This window comes from Ahaetulla prasina, chromosome 1, assembly GCF_028640845.1.
Source record: "Ahaetulla prasina isolate Xishuangbanna chromosome 1, ASM2864084v1, whole genome shotgun sequence".
Classification (NCBI taxonomy): domain Eukaryota; kingdom Metazoa; phylum Chordata; class Lepidosauria; order Squamata; family Colubridae; genus Ahaetulla; species Ahaetulla prasina.
Window position 1 is genome coordinate 103,742,083 of NC_080539.1, and position 17,218 is coordinate 103,759,300.

Genomic DNA, 17,218 nt, shown 5'->3' on the forward strand with positions numbered 1-17,218 from the left:
AAATTATGAAAAGACAGGAATCCTCACATATTCAACCCTGAGCTTCTTGTTTAAACAATGAATGTGGGTATGGGTGTGGATGTGTGATGACACGCTTGAACATTCAGCATTTTTAAAAATTAAATCTGCTAGAACTACACAGATCTAACTTTTCATGAAGTTCTTATCCGCAGTTTGTCTTGTTCAAGCCTATTGTCAGTGGGGCCACTGATGTATAAAGAGTAAATGTGATAATGAATCACTTTGGAAAATTCCACATTTGAGATCAATTTCTAATTCTTCTCTGTTAGTGATCAACTCTGATCAACAAAACTTCATTGAATTATTCATATATTGTTAAATGTTGTACTAACTTCAAAAATTTTGAGATATTTCTCAATCCACCTATGTGAAGCAGAATCAAATCCTTTTTTATAGCATTTCAAGCCATAAAGAAATGTGTTCTTTTTCTCAAATTCTTTAAAACCAATTTTTTGATTGATAATTACGCCTTCATTCCTCTCAAATTTTTGTAGAATTCTTTTTTTCTACAGGGAGCAAATCTGGACATAAACTGTTTCAACTCCTACCCTCAAAACGACGCTACAGAGCACTGCACACCAGAACAACTAGACACAAGAACAATTTCTTCCCGAACACCATCACTCTGCTAAACAAATAATTCCCTCAACACTGTCAAATTATTTACTAAAACTGCACTACTATTAATCTCATCGTTCCCACCACCCATCTCCTTCCACTTATGACTATATGACTGTAACTTTGTTGCTTGTATCCTTACAATTTATATTGATATTGTTTCCTGATTGCTTATTTGTACCCTATGACTATCATTAAGTGTTGTACCTTAGAATTCTTGATGAACATTTATTTTCTTTTATGTACATTGAGAGCATATGCAAATTCCTTGTGTGTCCTATCACACTTGGCCAATAAAAAATTCTATTCTATTCTATTCTATTCTATTCTATTCTATTCTATTCTATTCTATTCTATTCTATTCTATTCTATTCCGCTTTCATTCCTCTCAAATTTTGCAGAATCCTTTTTTTCTACAGGGTGTAAATCATGTCTTTTCAAATAGCTGTAGATTTGATTTGCAAGGCTTCCAATGAAGATGGCCAACTGACCAAAGCTTTTTCAATGTGCATATATTGGGAATTGACTTTCCTAAGTTTTATATCTCTCTTCTCCATAAATCACCAGCATGAATCCTCCATAAAGTGATAGTTTGTAAGGAGACTTTGAACCAGTACTTGGTAGTAGTCAGAAAAGGCGTCCATAAGCTGAGAAATGGGTTGTAACCACTTCATTGTTAAAAAAGTAATCATTTTGGAATTTATTTTTTGAATGGACATTTTGCTTATTATCTTTACTAATTCAGTTACAGTCTGTTTCACCTTTTTGAAGATCTGCATCATTTCTGGGAGATCATTATTACTGAACAACAAGGAAGGCTGCCAAAGATAAGCTAAAATAAGAAAGCGTGGAGTACTTTTTTCTTCCTTATTTTGATGAAGAAACATAAAAATTGAAAAAGTTGTGGTTTAATATCCATTTTCATGAATTTGTCACTTTTATTTGCTGTTGGGAGTTATAATTTGCACTTTTGGATTGCTTGTTATGGGAGGCTGAAATCTTCCAATTTTAATTTTAATTTTTTTCTTTCACTACCAGTTCCCTTCCCAAACTTTGGTCACTAGCCACAGTCATCCCAATCTTCAAAAAAGGAGACCCCAGCTTAGTCGAAAATTACAGACCAATCTCTCTGTGCTGCGTCACCTGCGAAGTCATGGAATTAATCATCAACCAATCCATTACCTCATACTTAGAAACTAACAACCTACTCTCCAATAAACAATTTGGTTTCAGGAAAAAATTATCATGCAACTTACAATTTCTCCACTGTAAAAACATATGGACTACAAATCTTGATCAAGGCAAAACAATAGATGCAATCTACATTGACTTCTGCAAAGCTTTTGACTCAGTAGTACACGATAAACTTCTCCTAAAACTAAAATCCTATGGCAATTCAGGACCCCTTCACAAATGGATATCTGCTTTTCTGTCTAACAGACAACAAGTGGTCAAAATTGGCAATGCTCTATCAAATTCTGTTCCTGTCAAGAGTGGTGTTCCTCAAGGCAGCGTCCTTGGAACAACACTCTTCATACTATACATTAATGATCTTTGTGACCATATCTCAAGTAATTGTGTTCTCTTTGCTGACGATGTCAAACTATTTAACACCACAGACAATACATCTATCATGCAAAAAGACCTTGATCATCTAACCGCTTGGTCTAAAACTTGGCAACTCTAAATCTCAACCAGCAAATGCTCAGTCTTACATATTGGAAAAAAGAACCCAAACACTAAGTACATACTTGATGGACATTACCTTACAGATGACCCCCCATCCCGTTAAAGACCTTGGGGTTTTCATGTCAAATGATCTAAGTGCCAAAGCCCACTGCAACTACATAGCAAAAAAGGCTCTAAGTGTTGTTAACCTAATCTTGCGTAGCTTCTTTTCCAAAAACACCACACTACTAACCAGAGCATATAAAACATTTGCTAGACCAATTCTAGAATACAGCTCGCCTGTTTGCAATCCTCACCACATCTCTGACATCAATACAATTGAATGTGTCCAGAAATATAACTCATTTTTTGCATCTGTCTTTACACAAAAGGTGTTGTACCTCGCTCGCTCCCCCCGCCGCAGCCGGGCCCCTCTTATCTCCTGCCGGACGCTGATAGTACAGAAGAATGTCCTGGCATGCCTCCAACCACCATGCCCAGACAAACTGAATAAACAAACCTCCCTCCGATAGCATGTGCGCCTGAAGCCAGCCACGAGCTGGGATTACTAACAGCTGGAGACGAAACGATGCAAAGGATAGATCCATGCTTCCGGAGAATGGAGAGGCGACGTCAGCAAAAGGAAGGGAGGGGCAGGCCTGGATAAGTGCTGAGTCATGGAGCCATACCCCATGGCCTATATAAAGGATCTGCTTTCTGGCATTCTCTGAGTCAGGCAAAGTCTAATCTGGATTGCTGAAGTCACACCTTGGATTCCTGCCTGCCCTGAGGACTCTGATAGGACTTTGGCAGAGCTGCAGAGGCACGCTTGATACGGACATCCCCGACTCGGCCGTCAGAGGAGGAGTGGGACACGACAAAAGGAAAAAACAATCCAACCTATCAAAAACAGCACTACAAAAAACAGATTAGAAACACAAGTTAAAATAGGGAAGAAAATGGTAAGTGAACACCTGTCTACCCTAGACGAGTTCAAATCACCAGGACCGGATGGATTACACCCCAAGGTTCTGAAGGAACTGGCAGGCGTGATCTCAGAACCACTGAACTATATCTTTCAAAGATCCTGGAGCACAGGGGAGCTGCCAAAGGACTGGAAAAGAGCTGATGTAGTTCCCATCTTCAAAAAAGGAAAAAAAAAACAGATCCAGGAAACTACAGACCTATCAGCCTGACCTCAATACCGGGGAAGATTCTGGAAAAGATAATCAAGCAACGAATCACCGAACACCTAGAAGCAAACAAAGTAATAACCAAAAGCCAACATGGGTTTGTCAAAAACAGATCATGCCAGACTAATCTTATTACATTCTTTGACAAAATGACAAAATTAGTAGACCAGAGGAATGCTGTCGATATAATTTACTTGGACTTCAGTAAAGCATTTGATAAAGTAGACCATAACCTACTACTAGATAAAGTAGAAAAATGTGGGTTAGACAGCACCACCACCAGATGGATTCGTAACTGGCTGACCAACCGCACTCAACGTGTAGTCCTCAACGGAACTACATCCACATGGAGGGAAGTATGCAGTGGAGTACCCCAAGGCTCTGTTTTAGGCCCAGTACTCTTCAACATCTTCATCAATGACTTGGACGAGGGGATCGATGGGGAACTCATCAAATTTGCAGATGACACCAAGCTGGCAGGAATAGCCAACACTCCAGAAGATAGACTCAAGTTACAGAAAGATCTTGACAGACTTGAACATTGGGCGCTATCTAACAAAATGAAATTCAACAGTGAAAAAAGTAAGGTTCTACATTTAGGCCAAAAAACAAAATGCACAGATACCGTATATGTGGTACCTTGCTCAATAGTAGTACCTGTGAGAGGGATCTTGGAGTCCTAGTGGATAACCATTTAGATATGAGCCAGCAGTGTGCAGCAGCTGCTAAAAAAGCCAACACAGTTCTGGGCTGCATAAACAGAGGGATAGAATCAAGATCACGTGAAGTGTTAGTGCCACTTTATAATGCCTTGGTAAGGCCACACTTGGAATATTGCATCCAGTTTTGGTCGCCACGATGTAAAAAAGAAGTTGAGACTCTAGAAAGAGTGCAGAGAAGAGCAAAAAAGATGATTAGGGGACTGGAGGCTAAAACATATGAAGAACGGTTGCAGGAACTCGGTATGTCTAGTTTAATAAAAAGAAGGACTAGGGGAGACATGATAGCAGTGTTCCAATATCTCAGGGGTTGCCACAAAGAAGAGGGAGTCGGGCTGTTCTCCAAAGCACCTGAGGGTAGAACAAGAAGCAATGGCTGGAAACTGATCAAAGAAAGAAGCAACTTAGAACTAAGGAGAAATTTCCTGACAGTTAGAACAATTAATAAGTGGAATGACTTGCCTGCAGAAGTTGTGAATGCTCCAAATTTTTAAGAAAATGTTGGATAACCATCTGACTGAGATGGTGTAGGGTTTCCTGCCTGGGCAGGGGGTTGGACTAGAAGGCCTCCAAGGTCCCTTCCAACTCTGTTGTTATATTATTATATTATATTAATATTTTACAAGAAGAGTTCTCCATTCCTCTAAAAACAACAAAATACCTTATTCCACCAGACTTGAAATCCTAGGCTTAGAAAACTTGGAACTCCGTTGCCTTCGACAAGACCTAAGTTTAACTCATAGAATCATCTATTGTAATGTCCTTCCTGTTAAAGACTACTTCAGCTTTAATTGCAATAATACAAGAGCAACCAATAGATTTAAGCTTAATGTTAACCGCTTTAATCTAGATTGCAGAAAATATGCTTCTGTAACAGATCTCATTAGTGCTTGGAATACTTTACCTGACTCTGTGGTCTTTTCTCATAATCCTAAAAACTTTAACCAAAAACTTTCTACTATTGACCTCACCCCATTCCTAAGAGGACCAAAAGGGGCGTGCATAAGAGCACAAACGTGCCTACCGTTCCTGTCCTATTGTTTTTCTTTTCTTCTTCCTATATATATATATGCTTATACCTCCTAATATTTACTCATATATATGTTTATATATTATATAACCTTTTGTATGATGCTTATATATATTGTTGTGACAAAATAAATAAATAAATAAATAAATAAATAAATAAATAAAATAAAATAAAATAAAATAAAATAAAATAAAATAAATTAATGGATACTGATTGGCCAGGAGGTACCAAGTCATCCACAAAAAGCTTTTTTTTAATGTATTTTTTTTACCACAAGAGGGAGCAGAAGAACAGAAGATGAAGCATTATATAAAAAGACATAGAAGGCACCAAAACCAGGCAAAAATTGCAAAAATTATTTTGAAGAAGTATTTAAACAAAACAATTCACTTTATATATCAACTATGTTCAAAAAATGTCATGAAAGAGCATGTAGAATAGAATAGAATAGAATAGAATAGAATAGAATAGAATAGAATAGAATACTTTATTGGCCAAGTGTGTTTGGATACACAAGGACTTTGTTTCTGGTGCATAAGCTCTCAGTGTACATAAAAGGAGAAGAAAAAAGAAAAAAAATACTTCCATCAAGGTTATCAAAGGTTATCAAAGCACTAAGGTTATTACTGCACAAATATTTGACAATAAAAAGAACCTAACTGGAATATAAATCTGACATCAACAGTGCCTATAATGAAGATGATTTAATTACAAGCCCATTACAATTATAACTGAAACAAGAAAAATTGCAAGTAAAAACTATGAAGAGAATTCATTTGGGATTTCCACTTAAAAAATGAAATGGAAACTGACAATTTCAACATATTTGTTTTAAAAATCGTATTGGGGAATCTCTTGAGAAAAAGAGAAGTTTGTATTTATATAATAGATACTCCAAAGAGGAAAAAGATTTTAGTTTATGAGAACAAGCTGGAAGGAATGACTTAAATTTAATAAGCTAATTGAAGTAAGGATGGATTTTCTATTCGTTTGACACAGGTAATTAAAAGAAAGTTCAATGCATTCTTTTGTGCTTATAAAATGGGTCTGGAAATGGGTTATTCTTTTTTCTTCTCTTTTATATATAATGCTTTAGTAATTCCTAAATTTTGCAAATTACTGAAAGTGAATTTAAAAGTATATACTGTATGCTGAAAGGAAGTTTTAAAAAATGCATTTATAAAGATGAAATTTTTAGAGAAATTTTTAGAATTTTAAAAATAATATAAGAGTTTTCCCTTTAAGATTAATGAATTTGAAAGAATATAATGAGTTTTGTTAATATGAACAATGATAGTTTAGAAATATTAATAAATAGTGATATTTATCACTTCCCAGAATGGGGGTAGAGGAGGGAGGAAAAAAAGATTTTGCTAAAATGGTGATGTAAATTATTTTAAGCAAAGAGATTTCATTTGGTCTTATTTCTATAGGAATATTGCTTCTGGTTTTTATGCTTAAAAAATGAAATTCAACATTTCATCTGAAGATTTATACAACTGGCTTGTAATAATTATAGATAATATAAAAAGTTGGGGTTATAACTGTATTAGAATTTTACTGTGTTGGAAAGAATTGAAAGTCAATACCTCCTTTTCTCTTTTTTATAGTCATGCACTCCCCTCTGTTTTCTTAATCTTTATTTTAATTATTTATTATGCTACAATGAACCTTAATAAAATTTTAAAAAAAGATTTGGTTTATAATTATGCCCAGAAGTAGCCTGTATGTTGTTGGCAAACAAATTATGGATCTGTAGTTAGAAATGTCCTACCAGCGATTAGTTGTTTTACTTACAGATTACTTGATGGAAAACTTCCTTCACAATTTTAATGAAGAGAATATCTGCCCTAAATGTTATCTTGTCGTTATATCATCAGATCTCAGTTTGGGCACATGCACAATGTAGTTACATTGCCAAGGCTAAGAACTCAACCCAATTCAGAAATGTTGCTTGATAACACAAATTGATGGGACTAAGCATCCACCTTGTTTACTGAAGAATCAAGTTCCTATCTTCTGAATGCATATCGTTTTGCAGAAGGACATTATGAGGGAAGTCAGTTTTACAAATCAGTCACTATTAACTGTCAGAGATACAGGGAATTGACGCTAGATTTTTTAAAAAGTAATTGCTGACAGCTTTTATTTTTAGTAGAATTTAATGTAGGGTTTTTTATTTTATTTTTTTGCCTTTTTGTGGAATCAATGTAGGCAAGTTTCATGTGCAATGTTTTTATGAAAGAAGAATCTTCACATTTGGAAAGTGGGAAATTGGTTCAATTTTCTTTTTCTCTCTTCAGTTGACTTTTGTTTTATGGTTTTGGGGTATGTGTGTGCTATAAACGTCCCTCTACAAGAAATGATAAATGCAAGTAACAGAAAATGAAGAGCCATTTAAAATTATTTTCTTTTTTGTTAAATTAAAACCTATACAGTTAAGGTAAAGGTAAAAGACATTCCTAGTATTTCTAAAACAGCAAGTAATATTGTACTTTCAAAAGTCCAATAGGTATTTACTGTCTTTGTCCATTGTCATGGTTGAATAATAAAAAAAACCATCCCCCAAATTGTTTTGCAATACATTTCACCAAAACAATATGCTGTAATCAGAAAATCCTTGGAAAACTAGAAAAAAACTACATTCTCTCCTGTTTCAATATTTCAATATTTCCCTGTTGAAATAATTTTGTTTCATAGAAAGAATTCTGTCCTATAAAGAAATTTCTGTAAAACAAAACCAAAAAAAAAAAAAAGACATGAGGATTTCTGAATTAACATTCATATTTGGATCCAAGACCAATTGGACTGTTCCACCATTGGGGTTTGAAACAAAATTTGGAGCTGGCAAATACCCTTTAAAAAAAACTTGAATATTTCTGTGCATAACAAAAATGTAGACATTAGTAATGTTCCAAGGTTGCAGTAAACTACTAAACTGAATAAAATTTAGTAGGTATGAATCTGTGTTGCATCTAAAAAAAATTCTAGTTGTTTTAGGAAGTTTTTACTTCCTAAAAATACTGTCTCTTTCTTGAGGTTTTAAAGGATTCTGAACTGTTCTATTTTCAATATTTCTTTCAACCCCTTTTTATTCAATACTACTCTATTAAATCAACAGACCAGAATTTAGCAGTATAAGTGCATTTGATTCAGTTACACTGTTTTATAAAACTACATCAGAATATCTAATTCCAAAAACACAAGATTATGCAATAATTATTTTTATTATCAAAAAAACAAAATACCTCCTGAAAAGATGAAGTCCAGCTTCATTTTGTTCCAACACAACTAGAGTTCCACAACCTAAAATTGAAGACAATAAAAACAACACTGAAAACAATGGTTTACAGCACAGGTGTCAAACTCAATCGTGTCACATGACGTATCGCAACATATCATAATGTTTTTTGCCTTTGTGCAGCTGGGGTGGGTGTGGCCAGCGTGTGACGCATCCAGCCCATGGGACATCAGTTTGACACCCCTGCTTTACAGTATAATACAGACTAAATTAGAGTAAGATTCTTGAAAACTGCTAAACTTTGGGAACCCCTTTCAGAAACAAGGCTGTAAGCCTACCTTACAGCCTTGTCAAATTATATCTACTAACATAGAATTGCTACTCTGACTGGCAGTGCTTTTTCAGGTTATGAGAGGTCTTTTTCATCACTTACTGTTTAATTTTTTTAACTGAAGATGTTATATACAAATTATGTGCTCTGACATCTTCTTTTTCCAAAAGATGTACAGGATACACTCTGATGAATTTTACAGTTAATAAGCCTCCAGAGACTAAATATAAAAATACATCTCTATAGCATGCATTGTTAAACAGAATCAGTATTACTTTTTACTACCTTCAAAGCTGTACATTTCAAGAACCATTTTGAAGGCTTGAGATGGGAAAAGGAAGGAGGAAGGAGGAAGCACTTTCAAATAAACGTTTGAAGAGATTTTTGACTTTAGGGTACAAAAATATAATGGTCACAATTAACTTCAGACATAGTTTAAAATAATGTAGAGATGATCTTATGGAAAGAATGGTGAAACAGTTAAGAGAAAAGAAACAGCAAATGAGTCCTGGAAATGTGAAAATAATGAGAAAGAAAAACTCAAAATAAGCCCGCTTTGATTCTGTTTGGTGAAAGAGAAGGCAGAAGGAAACTGACTGACTTTCAAAGTTCCTGTTTTTTACCTCACAAAAATAAAGTAGCATGTCTGGAATTCTTGCAGTATCCGGTCTGCAAGATACTGGGCTAAAGGAGTGACATATCAATTTAATGACTACCATATACTTGTGTAACTGTACTGGATAGCTAATTGTATACTTATTCCATGTAAAATGGAAATGCAACCTAAGATTCCATAGTTTCATGCAAACCTAAATGTTTCATGTGTGTCCCCAGAACTTATTCAAATGTTGTCACCATGACTGGGAGAAATATATAACTAAATATATGACAGGAAATTACATATTAACTATTTAATTTTAATTCAATAAAAATGATTTTTTTCCCATTTTCATCCTTGTACTGCCCACTTTTTGGATTGTGGCCTCAAACACACCATTCAGATATCATATATGGAAATGCTTCTTTCCTAAGGCATTTTTGCTTTCCTAAAGCATTTTTTTTTTTATGTTTGGAGATTCACTTCCAGGTGCAAGACAGGTAGTGCTCGATTTACAACCATTTGTTTAGTGACCATTCGGAGTTACAACAGCACTCAAAAAAGTGACTTATGATAGTTTTTCAGACTTACTGCTGCTGCACCATCTCCATGTTCACATGATCGAAATTCAGAGGCTTGGCAACTGACTCATGACGACTGCAGTGTCCCAGGGTCATGTGATCACCTTTGACAAGCAAACTCAATTGGGAAGCCAGATTCTCTTAACATATTACTACTGCAGTGGTTTACTTAACAACTGTGGCAAGAAAGGTAATAAAATGGGGCAAAACTCACTTAAGTGTCTCACTTAGAGAAATGTTGAGCTCAATTGTGGTCATAAGTCGAGGCCTACCTCTACTATCAAACATAATTAGGCTGGCAGGGAAAGAAAATTTTCACTACTAGATTTACAGAGAGACATACAGGTAGTCCTCAATTTATGACAACAATTGAGCCAAAAATTTATGTTGCTAACCAATTTCCTCAATCACATCAGACATAAAAAAAAATATACCAGACACAACACTGTAATAAACCATACATTTGTTTAGGATACATGCATGATTTAGCTGAAGTTTTTTCCACTGAACGTTTCCATTTTAAAAGAAGGGAACATTTTTTCTTGTGCTTTCTTCATTCCAACTGGCTGTAACCTGACAGCACTCACCCAGGAAAGCGTCAGCACTCTCTTCCCACGTGAGGACTGTGTACAGCACTTAATTATGGCTTTCCCAAGCCCTTCTTCCCCCAGTATTGCGTGACCTCTTGAGCTAGCTTATTTTTTAAAAAAATGGCCCTAAACCGTGCACATCATACCTGAAGACTCCCAGTTAATTTTGGGCCACCAAGAGCACGTAGAATAGAATAGAATAGAAAGAATAGAACAGAATTTTTAATTGGCCAAGTGTGATTGGACACACAATGAATTTGTCTTGGTGCATATGCTCTCAGTGTACATAAAAGAACAGATACCTTCATCAAGAATCATAAGGTACAACACTTAATGATAGTCATAGGGTATAAATAAGCAATCAGGGAAAAATCAATATCAATCTAAATCGTAAGGATACAGTCATAAGTGGAAGGAGATGGGTGATGGGAACGATGAGAAGATTAATAGTAGTGCAGATAATGTATGTATTTCTGTTCCAGGTAAACTTTTATCAGCTCGGTTAAACCTAAGCTGCAAAAATCCTAGTATTTGCAAACTGGTTAAGTTAGTGAAACCTAAGAATGGCCGGGAAATGGGACGGTGGCTACTATTCAAACCAGGTCATTATCTCGGTGAAGCCCTTCAAACAGACACGCAGACTGGAGCCTATAGTAGCCCTGCCGTTTACAGGACGAGTCTGCCCCACACAGCCTGTCCTCCTCTCTCTCCAACCACCCATTTGACGCGACCGAAGAATCAAGGCAGCAAAACTGCTGCTGCTGTCGCTGCCACTGCGCACGCGCCAGCTGCCGCCGTTTCACCTGCAATTCCGTAGTACTGCGAGGTAGCGCAGGCCAAACGCCCCGGCAGGTACGGCGAAAACTCTACTGCGTAACCGTGGCGGCCGGGCAAGCGGAAGGCCTGGGCCTTCAGGAGCTTCCCTAGCGCTTCGCCGCCTCTACGGCTCATGGTTTCACGGCCGGCTCTGAAACTCGTCTGTCCGGCCGCCGGGAGGCAACTGCTCGCGGGCAGCTTCAAAAGTGCCCGCTCCCTTCCTTGTTTCGCCGCGGACCCACCCACCCCACCCCTTGTATATGGGAGGAGATGAGGGAAACAGTCGCCGTCGCCGCCATGCTTGTTTTGGGCGACAAGCCTTTCTTCCGAATTGCCTTCTTGCGAGTCGGGCTTCCGGTTCCAGCTCGCCTTTCATTGGATTCAATTCATCGATTCATTGGAATCAAAGAAGGCGAAAAACACACACGCACACAAATCCCCATAACTGGTTAAAACTATCCAAGGTGAGGTGTTAGGTTGTACACACGAGGCCACTACGAAATAGAAATAAGGTTACATTTTCTAACAGAGCAATCAACCAGTGGAACAGAAGTTGCCTTCAGAAGTTGTGGGAGCTTCATCAGCTTTTAAGAAGAGACTGGACTGCCATGTGTCAGAAAAGCTGTAGTGTAGAGTCTCCTGCTTGGGCAGGGGATTGGACTAGATGACCTACAAGGTCTCTTTCAACTCTGTTAATCTGTTAAAACATGTCTTTAAATGACTTGTTTAAGTGTGATGTGTAACATTGTATTCGTTGAGACTTTGCAAATGTTTATATTGCTTTTCATTAAGATGGGTTATAGTGTGGTTATAAGGGTAAAATAACAGGTAAAGCCACAAATGAATATTTGTTTTGGCTTTTTAAAACTAATATGTAATAAATTAATGCCAAGGCATATTGCAATACAATTTTAAGGACATTATTCATTGCTCTTTCTGCAAACCTTCAGTTTTGACAGTATAGTTTTTTTAAAAGTTAATGCACCTTTAACTGTAGAAATACTACACTTCCATCTAGTCAGAGCATTACAATAATATATTATACACAATTAAGACTTCAACTGCTATTCATGCATACTTTGTGCATAGTAATAAAATATTCATTTTAATAGAGAAATATATCAATAAATTTTCACCCAAATGTAATGATGACAGAATTGTGACCAAAGTTACCAGCATCAGTTTCCTGTTTTTTTATAGACTCATTGGTAAATTGGATAGACTGAAATTCTATCCAATTGCCCCACTCTTCTTTATTTCCGCTCTTAGATAAAGAAGCTCTTTATTAGCATTTTACTAGAGTAACAGATTTATTTCACAAAGGGTGGAGGTCAACAAATCTGTTACTTATTAATTTATAAGATTTACCTGGCCACCCATATCACCAAAGGTAATTCTGTCTGGCAATGCATATATTAAAACCGCCATAATGTGTTTAAAATTAAATAAAAATATACAAACCCTAGGCACACAGAGAGAACGAGTATATCCACTCCGAGTATACTCATTAGTAGAGCCACCTGAACCATATCTCTAATTGACAATAGTAAATCTTTTTTCTATTAATCATTTTAAACAATTTAAGAAAATACTATTGATTTTAATACAATTGAACTTCCAAGGAAGCACACATGGTCTGGTTTGCCCAAGATGTTAGCTAAAATGCAGCTGCCTAATTTGTGGCTCAGCATGTAATTTGAGTGAATCTGGCTAATGTCATGTGCAAACTTGCATTAATTCAGTTCACTATATGCTTTGTGAGAGAACAAGCTATACAAGCCTATGATGTTAGTAAACTTTTATGTAATATAAATCAAATAAATCACATAGTCTTATTAATTTCTCAACAAAAGTAGTGATCAAAATATGCTAAAGATTTTGCAACACTGATGTTAAGAATGAAAAATGCTACTCTAAATAAAAGCTAGGCCTATATTTACACAAAATTTTATGCACAGATAATAAAGATGCCTGAAAGTTTGTGGCTTATTGTGTAGGTAGTTGAAAGATAAATAGGATGAACAATAAGATTTTGCAGAGAAGTTACATAATTTAAAGTTACATTTGGTAAGTGCTTATTTTGATCAGGTTTGTTAAATGTACAATAACTGCTAGAAAAAGCCAGTATGTGTGAGTATGATATATAATAGAGTGTACTTGGTATTCTTTATTGAAACACTTGACATACTGTACATCAAGAATATAATATGTGTTCTTACCTTCAGGAAAAAAGAGTAATAAAGAGTTTTAAATTTATTGTTAGTTCCAAAGTGCATCAAGGTTTTCTCTCTCTAGCTAAATTATCTTTTAGATTTCAGGAATTAACCTCTGGAAATGATTGAGTAGTGAAAATTTATGCCAGATTTCAGGAACACTCCCCAGTGCCTGCTGGAAACCCTGTGAATCTTATTTTCTGTAAAATTATTACCTACCCAATTCCAAAATGGCTGTGACTAGCTTTATAAAGTGAAAAAGGAAACAATATGTGGAATGAACACATTTATTATATAAATGCAGTCATCTGGAAGAATAACATACTATATCTGAATCCCCCAGCTAAAAGGCACCCACACAAAATATATGCCTGGGGAAAAATAGTTTTTAGAGGGGAAAAAAAGGAAGATTTCATTAAGATCTTGATGGAAATACTGTTTCAAAGAATGGGTGCAATGACAGACAAAGCTCACTTCCTGGTTCCCGTTCCTTTACATGGTTTAATTGATGGGACTCAAAGCAAGTTGACCTTTTTAGAACAAACAGGATGAGCAGACACAATGCAAGACAATTGGTCCCTCAAATAAGCTAAAACACAGGTGTCAAACTTGCTGCGTCCTGTTGCCATCATGTGATGTATCGCAACGTTTTTCCCTTCACAGAGCTGGATTGGGCATGACCTGCATGTGATGTATCTGACCCAAGGGCTGCCAGTTTAATACCCCTGACTGCTAAAACATTATATCATATACCATGATCATCAACACCTTGGATTATATGTAAGTCTTGACACCAGAAAGAGAAGCTCAGGAACAGATGCCACTGGGCAGCAAAGTGATATTTCAGCTGCACCCAGTCACTTGCAGAGCAGAGCAACTAATCACCACAGAGGTCTCTTAGAGGAGAATTACTACTTCATTTCTCTGGTCTTCAGAGTTGTAGCTGCTGCAGCACCCAAAACACAGTTAAGCAAATTTTGGACAAGGCAACATTTCCCCCATGAAAGCAGATTTCAGTAATCTGTACATTTTCTCTACAATTTAATTGTGGAAGAACATGGACTCTAGCCCTGCAATTAATTGTTATTTCGGCATTCCTTTAATGATCAGGCCTGGTTTCCTTTTATTTTTTGATTTGTGAAAAATCCAAATGGGAGAACTGTTTGAATTTTGCAAGATTGGACAATCTTATGATATCTAAACAAACCTTATTTTTTTGAAAAATAAATATATTTTAGTGCTCATTCCACTATGTAATGTTTTATTTACCTGAAGTGCAGTGGTAGGTTTCAAAAATTTTTTACTACCAGTTCTGTAAGTGTGGCTTACTTACTTCTGTAAGTTCTGTAAGTGTGGTTGATGGGCGTGGGTTGGTGGGGGTGACAGGGGAAGGATACTGTAAAATCCCCATTTCCTCCCTATCAGCAGGGACTTGGGAGGCAGAGAATAGATGGGGGTTTTTTTGGTTTTTTTTAATTTGCATTTATATCCCGCCCTTCTCCGAAGACTCAGGGCGGCTTACACTATGTCAAGCAATAGTCTTCATCCATTTGTATATTATATACAAAGTCAACTTATTGCCCCCAACAATCTGGGTCCTCATTTTACCTACCTTATAAAGGATGGAAGGCTGAGTCAACCTTGGGACTGGTGGGACTTGAACCTGCAGTAATTGCAAGCAGCTGCCCTTAATAACAGACTGCATTAGTCTGTTGAGCCACCAGAGGCCCTCAGGGTGGGGCCAGTCAGAACTTTTACTACCGGTTCTCTGAACTATTCAAAATTTCCACTCTTGGTTCTCCAGAACTGGTCAGAACCTGCTGAAACCCACCTCTGCTGAAGTGTAGCTAACCCTATTACCGTGATGGCGAACCTATGGCACGTGTGCTACAGGTGGCATGTGTAGGCCTCTCTGCCACGCATGAGCCCTCACCCCAACTGAGATCTGCACGCGTGCCTCCCGCTGGCCACCTGATTTTCAGGTCTCTGCAGCGCTGTTGTTTAATCAAAATGCAGTTAAAACACTATACGAGCCATCGAGAATATAACTATATATATCCAACAGGAACAGGAGCAGATAGAGGTAAATCCTAGCGAGGCAAGAACTGCATCACTGAACAATGGAGGTGAATGCTAGAGAGGAATAAAGCTGCATACAAGGCAGACATAACACCTGTAACAGCATAAGCATGCACGGGTGTGTGTGGGGGTGTGGGGGTGTATGTCCCAGGCTTCAGGGAGGCCTCCTAGGCCCAAAACAGGGCACAGGGGAGGCAACGTGTCCCCCTCGTGTCCCTTTTTTGGTCCCAAGAGGCTTCAGGAAGGCTTGCTAGGCCCAAGATTGGGTGCGGAGGGGGCCAGTGTGCATGCATGGGGGAGAGCATGTGCGGTGTGTGTGTGTGTGTGCACATGTGTAGGGGGGGCTGTCATGCTCGCATTGTATTATGGGTGTGGGCACGCATGCACGTGCTGTCGTGCGCGCGCACGCACTTTTGGCACGCAAGGACAAAAAGGTTAGCCATCACTGCCCTAGTATGAACCAGGCCACTATAACCTGCTGTGGTTAAACCATGGTTTAGCATGTTTTCTTAGAATATATTGGCAAATTAGACCTTTGCTAATGTACATTTACTAATGTAAATTACAAATATATAATCCTTGGACACCAGGATCAAAGAAATTCACTTTTCTATCAAGCAAACTTGTTATTCTAAGCTTCAGTTTTTAATTTTTTAAAAATGCAACGTATGTTTATTCTTGCAACCATCCCTATGATTGTTCATCTTTATTTTCAGGTTTCCAATTACATCATTTAAAGATATATCAAGGGACCTTATCTCAGGAGGCACAAATGGCAATGTTTGCTTTATTGCAGGAAAAGGCAGAGATTACTTTGTGCAAAGAAAAAAGTGAAAAGGAACTCTTATAATGAAACTTCCATTTATTATGAAAAATGCACTTTGAAAAAAAGATGTGTATTCCAAAGCAAGCATTTTTGAGGCAAGGTAGCATTGTATTTTGCTGTGTGTATCTTTTCATGCGTAAATACTTACATTTCGCTCCAGGCATTATTTTTCCACCAAGCATAAATTTATTGATTTATACCCAATTCTTCAGCCAAATTTTAAAAATTCTACAGTGACTTACAAAATCCATGCAAACAGTTCCTGCTTTCAGATTTGCAATCCAAAAGACATGACGAAGAAAAGGGGAAGTGTACAAAGAAATAGTAAACCATTTTTTACTAAGATGTTTTTCTCTAGAAGTATTACCGCCATTCTTCTGAAAGGTCTCGATCAAGTTCCTTGTTTAAAGAAAATTGTAGATAACTGAAAAGTTGAAGTAGTAGAAATTAAATTCTCCTTTTTCTAGTGCATAATGAGTCCATGGTACAGTAACAGAATCTAAGCATTGAATCCATACACCAGTTAGATATTATGATTGCAGTACATTTTATGTACTGTATTTTAGGCATGTTTAAAATAGGATGCTTAAATAATGGAATTAGCTGATTCCCTCTATCACAAGCCTCCCACCCCTTCTCATCACCTCTTGCAAAATGTTGGCATTCTTGCATGAAATCTCATGAGAAGTTGGTA

General features: G+C 37.0%; 1 protein-coding gene across 1 annotated transcript in view; it reads right to left on the reverse strand.

Moving 5' to 3' along the window:
* The window catches only part of PEX7 (peroxisomal biogenesis factor 7), a 66,167-nt gene extending 54,502 nt beyond the window's left edge, over nucleotides 1–11,665 (reverse strand). Inside the window, exons 1-2 of the mRNA XM_058170991.1 lie at nucleotides 11,394–11,665; nucleotides 8,498–8,555 (exon numbers count right to left, since the gene is read on the reverse strand). Of these exons, the coding sequence (XP_058026974.1) occupies nucleotides 8,498–8,555; nucleotides 11,394–11,541 (206 nt within the window). The 5' untranslated portion in view covers nucleotides 11,542–11,665. The remainder of the gene's footprint in view (nucleotides 1–8,497; nucleotides 8,556–11,393) is intronic.
* Nucleotides 11,666–17,218: the final 5,553 nt, after the last annotated feature.